The 10332-nt window shown below is 49.2% G+C and overlaps 3 protein-coding genes across 3 annotated transcripts; 1 reads left to right on the top strand and 2 right to left on the bottom strand.

The window, feature by feature from the left end:
* Positions 1-4538: 4538 nt before the first annotated feature.
* Positions 4539-4974, bottom strand: SPSK_03702 (uncharacterized protein; the record flags this gene model as incomplete). The annotated part of the gene is made up of 2 exons (XM_016730537.1): positions 4539-4818; positions 4904-4974. 2 exons carry the CDS (start codon positions 4972-4974, stop codon positions 4539-4541), a joined length of 351 nt encoding a protein of 116 aa, XP_016585315.1.
* Positions 4975-5882: 908 nt separating this feature from the next.
* SPSK_03495 (small subunit ribosomal protein S2e) lies at positions 5883-6888 on the bottom strand (the record flags this gene model as incomplete). The annotated part of the gene is made up of 3 exons (XM_016730333.1): positions 5883-6140; positions 6249-6506; positions 6607-6888. 3 exons carry the CDS (start codon positions 6886-6888, stop codon positions 5883-5885), a joined length of 798 nt encoding a protein of 265 aa, XP_016585314.1.
* A 1046-nt stretch (positions 6889-7934) lies between these two features.
* SPSK_03275 (phosphoserine phosphatase) lies at positions 7935-9557 on the top strand (the record flags this gene model as incomplete). Its single annotated transcript, XM_016730115.1, has 1 exon — positions 7935-9557. The coding sequence occupies one exon, from the start codon at positions 7935-7937 to the stop codon at positions 9555-9557; it is 1623 nt and encodes a 540-aa protein (XP_016585313.1).
* Between the last annotated feature and the right edge of the window lie 775 nt (positions 9558-10332).

Raw genomic sequence — 10332 nt, 5'->3', positions numbered from 1 at the left:
TACTAATGCGTGTGAGTGATGATCGCCTGCGCGTTGAAATATATTTGAAGCCAGCACACCGGCCAGTTGCTGGTCACAAATGGCGATAGTGTGTATCACGTATGGGCAGAATCGGAGAAACGTAAACCTTGACCGTTAGGATTTCGATGGGAGAGAACTCCACCAGGTCCGCTTTCTTGCCAAGATTTTTACCTGCTTTTGTTTTCAATCTGCCCTTTTCCATGGGGATTTGCAGCCTCGAGGAAGGCACAGGTTGACCAAAAGAGGGGAACGTTCGGAAGGGGGGATGCATCCCGGGGAAAGGGAACTTGGGGTGATCAAAGGTCGGGGCCTTTTTAGAACGATGTTTTCGTGACAGACGAAGTCGGTGGGACCCTTGGTTCTGACAAGCATAATCTTGCCACACGTATTAGATGCGCCAAATAGAGAGACAAGTTGACCTAAGGTCAACTCACCTAACGATACAAGGTAATTACTGCACAAGCTGAATATACGAAGTACAAAGCAAACATGTGCTAGCTGGCCATAAGGCGACAGAAGACGCAACACACGGCCCGCAGGATCTCGGTCCTAAGTAATTACGCCTCTGTAAAGTTAGTACACATACCGGTCAGGTGGGAGTTCTCAAGTGTCGGCGGGGATACCGAACACTCGAGAGTTCCTGGAGAATATTGTTCAAAGCATTGCTTTCGTAAAGACTCAATAGCTCGCGGGCATGCAAAGTTGGTATCTGTTGTGAGTACCCTCGCGGGCATCTTCCCCAGACATAAAAAAGACATGCCTCCGTTCGCGAAAGTGATCGACCGCAAGTCGCCAGACCACTTGCTGCAGGCTGGTTTCGCCGTCCCCGCAAACATAGACAACCAGGTGGAGCTAAGATGGTTTCACTCCACTGTACCAGTCCTACTTTGGCCTAGTAATATGAGCGTCACCCAGAACACCACAGGAGGGCTTCTCTGATCAGGAGGCGCTCTGGCAATTTTGTCGGACAAGCAAAAAGAAAAGCTCCATACAGAGAAGAGCAAAAAGCCCAGGCCGGCAAATAAGGGAACGCGAAGGTAGAATTGGCAAGGGTAAAACAGGCTAAATTTAAAATACACAAAAAAGGAAGGGAAAGGAAAGGAAGACTTTTCGTTGCGGGCGCCGATCCGTCACTCTCCGCCCCTTTAACCCCACCCTTGCTGGCCTGGTCCACCAATACAAACGAGAGAGGCCATGGGATCGATGATGCTGCTTCCCGGGTCCTCTACCCGAACAACGAAGACTGGCTTTTCCTGCGACTATCAGACCCGTACTCCGTATATGGTTGAAGGATACTTTTACCGTTGCGCTTTGCCCCATTTGAATTATCCTTCTGGCCGAGATTTTTTGTTTTGTTTTGTTTTAGCTCCATAGCCTTCGTCAAGTAAACTGAGCGGAGAGCATTTAAAACGGGATGTTCTGCCAAACACATCGGACCACAGGATTGAGTAGCATCGCGCCAGAATCTGTGATGGTATCCACCAATCCAGGGATGCGAGTTCCACAAATCCACAAATGGAATGGCTGCCGATGGAACCTCGGCCTTCGTTGGCCGTCGTGCCCGGATTTCAATGTACTAGCCCCGAACCAAGAGAAAAGAAAACACTGAGAAAGGCCTGGGGGGGATGGGGGAAGCCCCGTCAGCGTGCGGAGTGAGCATTGGGTAAGTGGCCCATAAAAAGGGTCTTAAACAAAGAACCAACAATCAGAAAAGCAATGATGGGTCTTGGCGAGTAAAGAAAACAACTGAAAAGAGTTGCCTGATTTACCAGATCTCCCGCTTGGTCACAAACAAAAGGCATATTACTCCATATAATAATGCCTTAGCACTCTAACAGTAGGAGGCGTCCCACCAAAATTCTGTCTAAAGTACGCTATTTTTGGCGGAGAGCCAGACATTAGCGACAAGCAAGCAAAATAGCCAAAGTGGCACCCTCCCGTATTGAGAGCGAGACGAGAAAGTTGCGGAGTAAGTGACGAAAGCACCGAAAGCGCCGAAAGATTTCGCGCCCTTTTCGCGCGTGGAATACTAAGTGAAGGGATGCCAGCTGAAAGACACATGTCGTATTACGTTGCGTTTTACCTTGAACACGGCATGAAGTACGGTATTACAAACTATGCTTGTGGCCAGTTCGGAGACCTCCGCCGTTTGCCTTTCTCGACCGTATGAGGAGAACTACTTCCGAGCGTATACGCCGCAATGCTCAGTACGTTACCAGACGAAGTAAACAGCAAAGCGATACGAAAAGGGAAGCTGTCGTCAGGCATAACAAAAACTTTCATCGTACGTACGACGTACAGTGCATTAAAATACGAGCTACTCTGTGAGTGTACTAAGTAATACTCCGTACAGCGTATAAAATAAAGGGGGTCATTGCATATGACTGCGGCGCAGTGCCAAAAATGGGTCGCCTCACCCTTGGGAGTTTAGAGTAATCTGGAGGCTTCGTTTGTATTTTACAAAAGGTCGCAACCGGAGGAGAGATGCGAAAATGAAGCAGCGTTGCAACCAACAGGCGGATATCTTGTGTAATGGAAAAGACAACGAGTTTCATTAAGTGAAGTAATGACCGTTCCCCTTTTCTCGGTCTTTCTGTCGCTCTGTCCGTGTCTGTCCTGTTGGAGGGACCCCTTAATTTAATTACGAGCACGAAGTAATCTTGGATGAAATACTCCCACATCTCTCACACCAAAAGAAGAGCATCGCCATTCCTCTTACGACGTACATATATGTGACGTGAAATATGTGCCAATACAACTTTCAAGACGTCGGGCGGTTAATCTTGCAAACATATGTCACGGAAAAACGGGCTCTCCACGTGGGAAATTGGTAGTGGTAAGTAAGGTTGCGGTCAGGTACGAGCCCGGGACGTTCTCGAGCAGAACCCGACGTTCACAGCACTGGGGTGCTGCGCTATAAGTATGCGTTACAATCTAACGGTGTGGTCGGACGGTGCGTCATGATTCAGTTCAGTTCGCATTATAAGAGGTGAACTTTATAGATTCGCGTCTACAGCCCTCCATCCCCAAGTACGCGACTTCCTCACGAAGTATAAATTACGTCGTACGAGCCAACATATTTGCGCTTTCCGTACGTTGGTCACGTAGTGCACCACCGAAATCTACTCCTAGATCGCATGGCGGTTTCCCCACAGGCGCAACACACACATGGCCTATGGCGCCTTATCAAATACAGCTCATCATACGACGTACTCTGTACATAGTACACCCGGTTCTTGTTCGGTTCAGTCGGAATGCATGCAGTGAGATACTGGGGATGCCAATCCGTGGCACTGATGTCGATGTGTTTGTTGACGTTCTGATGCCGTTTTGTACGGGCCGGTCGGCCGATACGTTTTCACCATGTCCCATCTGCACTGCCCCGTGGGTCCGTGCTGGCGTTGATAGACGACATATGGAGCACAATAATAGTGCATCGTCGCGACACGACTGGTTCTGCTGTGCACATATGCTTGTTTTGCGTGCAGCAGAACGAGCTCTCTCAACCCACCAAAACGCGCGAACTGTCGTACGAGTGGTAGCGGGTGAACGAACCGCGTAGCTCGCAAACTGTCACGCCGAGGTTTGCAAAATGCCTTCCGCCCAACCCAGCGAATCGCAGTGTCGATTTCGTAATACTCTGAGTGGGAAATACCCTGTACAGTGTCAAACAATGATCCAGTTACGCGGCAAGAGCTCAATCGCGCCGCGCCAGCACAGACAACTTCCACAAATCGTAAGACCTTTTTGTGTTTAGTCTGTCCGTCTACTGTCAGAAGGACTAGTCACGGGATGCATCATATACGTGAACCATATATTTCATATTAAACCACCTACGCCGTAAACACGAAGGCCTCCGTTACTGTGATTACGGTGTATATTGGTTGTCAATCCCACGATTCAGGGGCTAGGGGGATAAATCCCAGGAGTGATGCAATGGGGAAAAATCACGGCCCCCCCCCTCCCGGGAGGTAGAAAAAGAAGAGTAAATAAAAAAAGAGGAAGAAAAAGAAAACGGCCCAAAGAACAGGCTCGTCACGTTTACACCTACAACACGTCCAGCACGAGGTGGAAGCAAGTCCGCATATAAGCTGTCCTTTTCAGAGTCCCCATCACGCGACAGCAGACGCATGTCGGGTATCTTTTTTTCTTGCCTGATTTGCCAGCCAATTTCCCTAGGCACCAGGTATGAACACGAAGGCGGGCGGCTCTCACCATCATCCGCCCATGCTCACTTCCGACAGCCTATTTTCATGGAACCGTGTGCTTCATGAGACCATGGGGCTCTATCACAGGCTGTTCAGAAGACCGGCGTGTACAAAGGACCACGATCCCATCAACGCCAATGCCGGCCTCAATTAGCTTTAACGAGCATTCGCACCCACGGAACCCAAAACATACAGCAAAAAGACCTCAAAACACTATGACTTCGTTTGGCCAGGGGAGATGGACCATCATTGTGGTCGACTCGGGACTGGCCGGCCTTGCCGCCACCCCGGCCGCTCTCCATTGAAACATCACGGACGTTGTGCTGCTCTAGCGTGCCACAGCACCGGAGGTAACAGCACCAAAGCGTGCCCGGGCATAAACGACATCCCTGCCCGTCTCCAGAACCTGTCACCACCGGACACAGCCTTCTCCTCCGACGCTGTGAGAAACCCGCGCCTGGTGATGGCCAGCGAAAGCGACGCATCAACCTCCTCGCAGAAGAGCTCCGCGTCCGCAATCAATTTCTTGGCGGATGAAATTCTTAGTGTCGATGCTGTGAGAGCGCTCCTCGACCATGGGCCCAGTAGTCTTCGCCACCAGTGAGCTTACTGGCGGTACGGATGACATGCTCGCCGCACATCTTCCGGATCTTGCTAGTCTTCCTTGCACATACAGACCGAGGCCACGCATGCACAGCTTCCTGACCGCCGCTGGGGGCCCTTCGTCGACATGGATATTGTACATGTCTATCCCACTGGTTTCGTTGATCCCTTTGGCCGGCCCATTCCCACACGTGAAATTTCTCGCAGCAAAACTTCTGCGAGGAGAAGGTGGGATTCTCCTCTGGGAAGGACGCCAGCTTACCAATGAACTCGACTCACATAGGCACACTCGAAGCACCATCAAGTGCCTCAAACCCGATTCTGGCCTTATAAGTCAGTGGGACGTACAGGCAGGTGTTTCTTGATCCAGGGGCCTAGGCCTGCAACGCCGCTACCTCGCATGTCGCATCTTTACATCTGAAAGGGCCTAGTCTTCATCACAAGGTTTACTTGAGTTGGATGACACCACGAAGTCAACGTTTAGACACTATTCTCTTGTCGCAGCCGGTAAATCAAGCGGTAAATTCGGCAGGCCTGGATTTGGCCACTGGGCACTGGTTGCTAGTGCAGAAGACGACACGGAAGTGCGTGTAGGGCAGGTAATGCCAATGACACATTTTACTATGGGAGGCGTTACTATAAACGATAAAGCAACGTTTATCATCGGCCCTCGGAGCTCAATGTAAGACAACATACATTGATTATGGCCCGCAGGTGATGTAACAGGTGGCATAGATGATGGCAACTGTCTCAGGGGTTGGTCCCTGATGTGCATTGTCTTTTAGCGTATCGCCGGGGGACAAATCGCAAACCGAGGGAAAGATAGGCGCGAATCGTACAGCAGCAGCTACAAGTAGTCTAGCTAGCCACCGCCTCAACGTGTATCCAAAACCCCTTCTTCGGTCGAGCAAAGGTGTGACAATCATTGCATTTCACTTCAATTAAGCCTTCACATGACCCTATTTTCTGTACTTGGTTTGGCCATTGCACCACCGAACCTTTCCCTTTCAACGATTCCAGTTCTCAACTAAACCCCAAAGGCCATGCCACTTAGTAGCGCTTGCCGTCTCTCAGCGTGTCCGCAAACTCCTCGAGGGGACTGCGGATCAGCTTAGTTTCCTTCCAGAGGTTAGGCGTCAGGAAGCCGTATGTGTTCGAAACAGCTGCGAAGGTGGCCTTCAACGTGTTCTCGAGAGTCTTGGTAGAGCCGGACGACGACGTATACACGTCTTCAATACCGGCCAGCTGAAGGAGGCGCTTGACAGCCGGGGAAGCAACAAGCGAGGTACCACGAGGAGCCGGAATAAGCTACAAGCAACACTGGTTAGCACAATGGCCACATAATGAAGACATACCCAACATATAGCGGATTTCGTCCGGTCAGAATCAATGCGGGTCAAATGGGAGTCAACATACGCGAACTGTGACGGAACCGCACTTTCCGCTCTCCTTTGTTGGGATCGAGTGGGGGAGACCAAGATTGGTTCCCCAGTAACCACGACGAACCGGAATCACGCTTAGCTTGGCAATAATGATAGCCGCACGGATAGCCGTTGCCACCTCCTTAGAGGTTTTGATACCGAGTCCGACATGGCCCTCTGAATCACCGATGATGACAATGGCCTTGAACCGGGTGCGCTGGCCGGCACGGGTCTGCTTCTGGACAGGCTTGATCTGAATTGGCGCCGGTGTCAGTTACGCTCTCCGTGGACTTCAATAGCTCCACGTAAAGGACAGGCCCCAAAAAAGATTGTGGGGGGTGCAGCTAACTTACCTTCATGACCTCGTCTTTCAGCTTCGGCAGGAAGAAATCCACGATCTGGTATTCCTTGATCGGGAGAGAGTGAAGGTAGATCTCCTCCATGCTCTTGATCTTGCCAGCTTTGACGAGACGTCCGAGCTTGGTAACAGGCTGCCACTCCTTCTCGTCATTCTTGCCGCCGCCCCGACGGCCGCCGCGACGGCCTCCGCGACCGCCACGGCCACGGTCACCGCCACGGTCACCACGAGAGCCAAACCCGCCGCCGCGGGGAGCGCTGGTTCCTCTGTCGGCCATTTTATCGAAAGTTGCGAAATATGTTGTTCAACGATAACTCTCGGTTGCGGTTTCGGTGGTGTTCCGTGCGAGGTGTGAATAACAAAATTCGACAAAACATGTTAGAAAAGAAGGAGTAGTGGAAAGCTCGAGAAAAAAATTAGTTGGACCCAAGTGTGGGGCCCCAAAACTGCCCTAAAAATATAACCCTAGTGGAGGGTCAAGTCACGTGTTCAGCTAAAATCTCCAGGGTGGGCGGGAATAGCTCACATTATAAGTCGTATTATCTAATCCGTACATACATTCGGGCTCCCCATAGGTGTACGGGCCCGTACAAATAAGAAAAAGTCTTACATAATATGAATTACGGCTTCTGATTGGCCAATCCACCCGTACAAATAAAATAATAACGTAAGCATTGTTGAACTTTTGCATCACGATAGAAAAAAAAAGACTTTAAATAAAGTATGTGCCCACGTAATACCCTACTACAACGGCTGCCACCTCTCCTGTATATTCTGTAGCCCTGCATCTACACGCTCTATATGTGCCATTACCGTCTGATACTCTGCGCGAGCTTCAGCTGCGATGGCCTCCGCGGCCCGCCCTTGCCTGGTGCGGAGCCTCCGTGTACGGACTGTCGATGTACGGGAGGTTCGTGTACACCGCCGGCGCCGTGTTACAACGCTCTCCGATTAGGAGGTCGGGAGGAGGGTTGGAGGCCATAGCTTTTGGCGATGCTTTTAGCGATGCTTTTAACGATGTTTTTGGCGATGTTATTCAAAAACTTCAACGATGCTTACGTTATTATTTTATTTGTACGGGTGGATTGACCAATCAGAAGCCGTGTTGAGATTATGTAATATTTTTCTTATTTGTACGGGCCCGTACACCTATTGGGAGCCATACATTCGTAGATAACTGTCCTACTTCTTATCGCTTACATGCAACATTATGGGACTCCACCTCTGATGGAAGCGCGCAAACTAACAACTCGGATCTGAATTCCCGCAGGTAAGGTTGTTGCTATCACCACCACCACAACCCATCCCTTTGTTTCGTAAAATATGAAAGCATCCAGCACGGCTTCGCCGGCACTTCCAGTCGGTTTCTCATTGGAGTTACCTCGAGAAGGACGGCGACTCAATCATGGCCAAGCAAGTCGACCTGCAACTCACTACGGAATTGACGAAATAGTCGAATCTTGCTCGGAGGATGTTCCCTCGCAACCTCTTAGTCCAATCCACCCCGATTCTACCGGATCCATGATCAAGAACGAGATACGGTCCGCAAAATCGGGCCTTCCCCGGCGCTTCAGTGGCGTACCTGACCCCAAGTCTCCTCCCGTTGTTGTTGACAGCGGGATCGTTCACGAACTAATTCACGTCAACTGCACCCCAGTGCCCGGCGTCTCGCCTTCTGGGAATCGATTGATCGCCACGATTTTCTATAGGGGACACAGATCCGAACGCATCATCCATCGTCGCCAAGTAACTCCGTCACCGGGCAACACCTCCAGGAATGGTTTTACTCCGGCAGCTGTGAAATGCGACTCTTTGAAGGAATCTAATTCCATTGCTGCTGACGAATTACCAATGAATCTAGCGCCTACCACCCAGTCTTCTTCGTTTCCGTTAGAACTCCCAGCTGCTGAATCCGAACCACCTCGTGATGGCATCTATGGTGCTTACGTCAGCCCAATTTGCATCGCCGCGTTTTTACACCTGATGTCAACGTTTCCACGCCGCCATGTTGTCGATAATGAAGGTCATAACATGGCACGGGATATACACGCCGCAGGCTCTTCTCCAAACCGGCCATTTACCGGAGGGTTTGGATCTGAATTGGAGGCTAGTTATCGCTATCTCGATAGGGCCGTACAGCCACTTGTCGTTGAGGTGGTTTTAGGTCCGGCTCCGTCTCTGCCTCTGTCTGACCTACGCAAGCACGAGCAGCTTTACCGGTTTGAGAGTGAGTGGGGTGTCGAGATAGCATTGCAGGATGATACACCCTGGCGCCGTCATCCTCGGCTGGTTGTTTTCGACATGGATAGCACATTGATCACCCAGGAGGTGATCGACATGCTTGCCGAGACCATGCCACCAGATGTTGCTGCAAAGGTGGCAGATATCACGGACCGTGCCATGCAGGGCGAGCTTCACTTTGATGATGCATTTCGCGAGCGGGTGCGTCTTCTGGCAGGCCTCCCAGCAACGCTATTCACTGATTTGCGATCTCGTCTCGACGTGACCAAGGGTGTGACTGCGCTTCTCGTAGCGCTTCGCAGGTTGGGGGTTAAAACTGCGGTCCTCAGCGGCGGTTTTCAACAGTTGACTGGGTGGCTAGCGGGTGAACTCGGTATTGATCATGCACACGCAAACAACGTTGTCATAGGTCAAAACGGTTTACTTACGGGCGAGGTCACGGGTGCTATTGTAGGACGCGAGCGAAAGTGCGAACTTTTAAAACAAATTGCAAGGAGTGAGGGCGTTGACCTTCGACAGGTTATTGCAGTTGGCGACGGAGCAAACGATCTGTTGATGCTTGGGACGGCAGGCCTGGGCGTCGCATGGCACGCAAAGCCAGTCGTCCAGCTGGAGGCTGATGTCCGTTTAAACCAGCCCTCCATGCTCGATCTGCTATACCTTGTTGGGTTTACAAGCATGGAAATAAACGACCTTTCCAGATAAAGAAATTTTTAGATGATAATAAATTTTATAATTATATACGTTTTATTTAATAGTAGCCGGCAGTTAAAGGTGTAAAGGGATAGGACCTATAGTAAAAAGAAAAGGTGACCGTAAATAAAAAGGTGGGATATAGTTTTAAATATCAAGTTGTAAACGGGACTTTTGTTTAAACGATACTTTTAAAATAAGTCTTAAAGTTGTTAGTCAAACGGGTCTTCAGGGTAAATTAATTATTAAAAAGTAACAGGTTTGAGGGCGAAGGTAGGTGTATACTATTAGAATAAAGATTATACAAAGAAATATGAATAGGTCTTTACGATAAATTAGTTGTTAAGAAGTGGTTGTATCAAGGACGAACATAAGTGTGTATTGTTTTAAAGAAGAATTCTTACCCCTCCTTCTAAGGTAAAGAAGGGAGTCTTATTATTTAAAGAGAAAGACTTTTCGTTAACGTGAGTGTGTAAAAGTAAGTACTTGAGGTTAAAACGGGGTGACTGTAAATAAGACCTAGTAAAAGAAACGAATATTACACGTAAGTTTCTTTTACGGAAACCTAGTTTAACACTAAGTTATAGCACTACTTAATAAACCCGTATAACCGATATATAAAATCCTTTTTATCAACTTATAATTTAATTAACAGGGGTTTAAAATGAACAATTATTTATTATATGTTTTATTATATACTTATTTAGAACTTACACTATAGTACGGTATTTAAACCGTAATACTTACAATTTTTTATTTTTTATTCCTTTACATCATATTTTAAACC

The sequence above is a fragment of the Sporothrix schenckii genome (genome assembly GCF_000961545.1).
Source record: "Sporothrix schenckii 1099-18 chromosome Unknown Cont47, whole genome shotgun sequence".
NCBI lineage: Eukaryota > Fungi > Ascomycota > Sordariomycetes > Ophiostomatales > Ophiostomataceae > Sporothrix > Sporothrix schenckii.
Note: the sequence above shows the minus strand (reverse complement) of the source record. Positions and strands in the feature narration are given on the sequence as shown.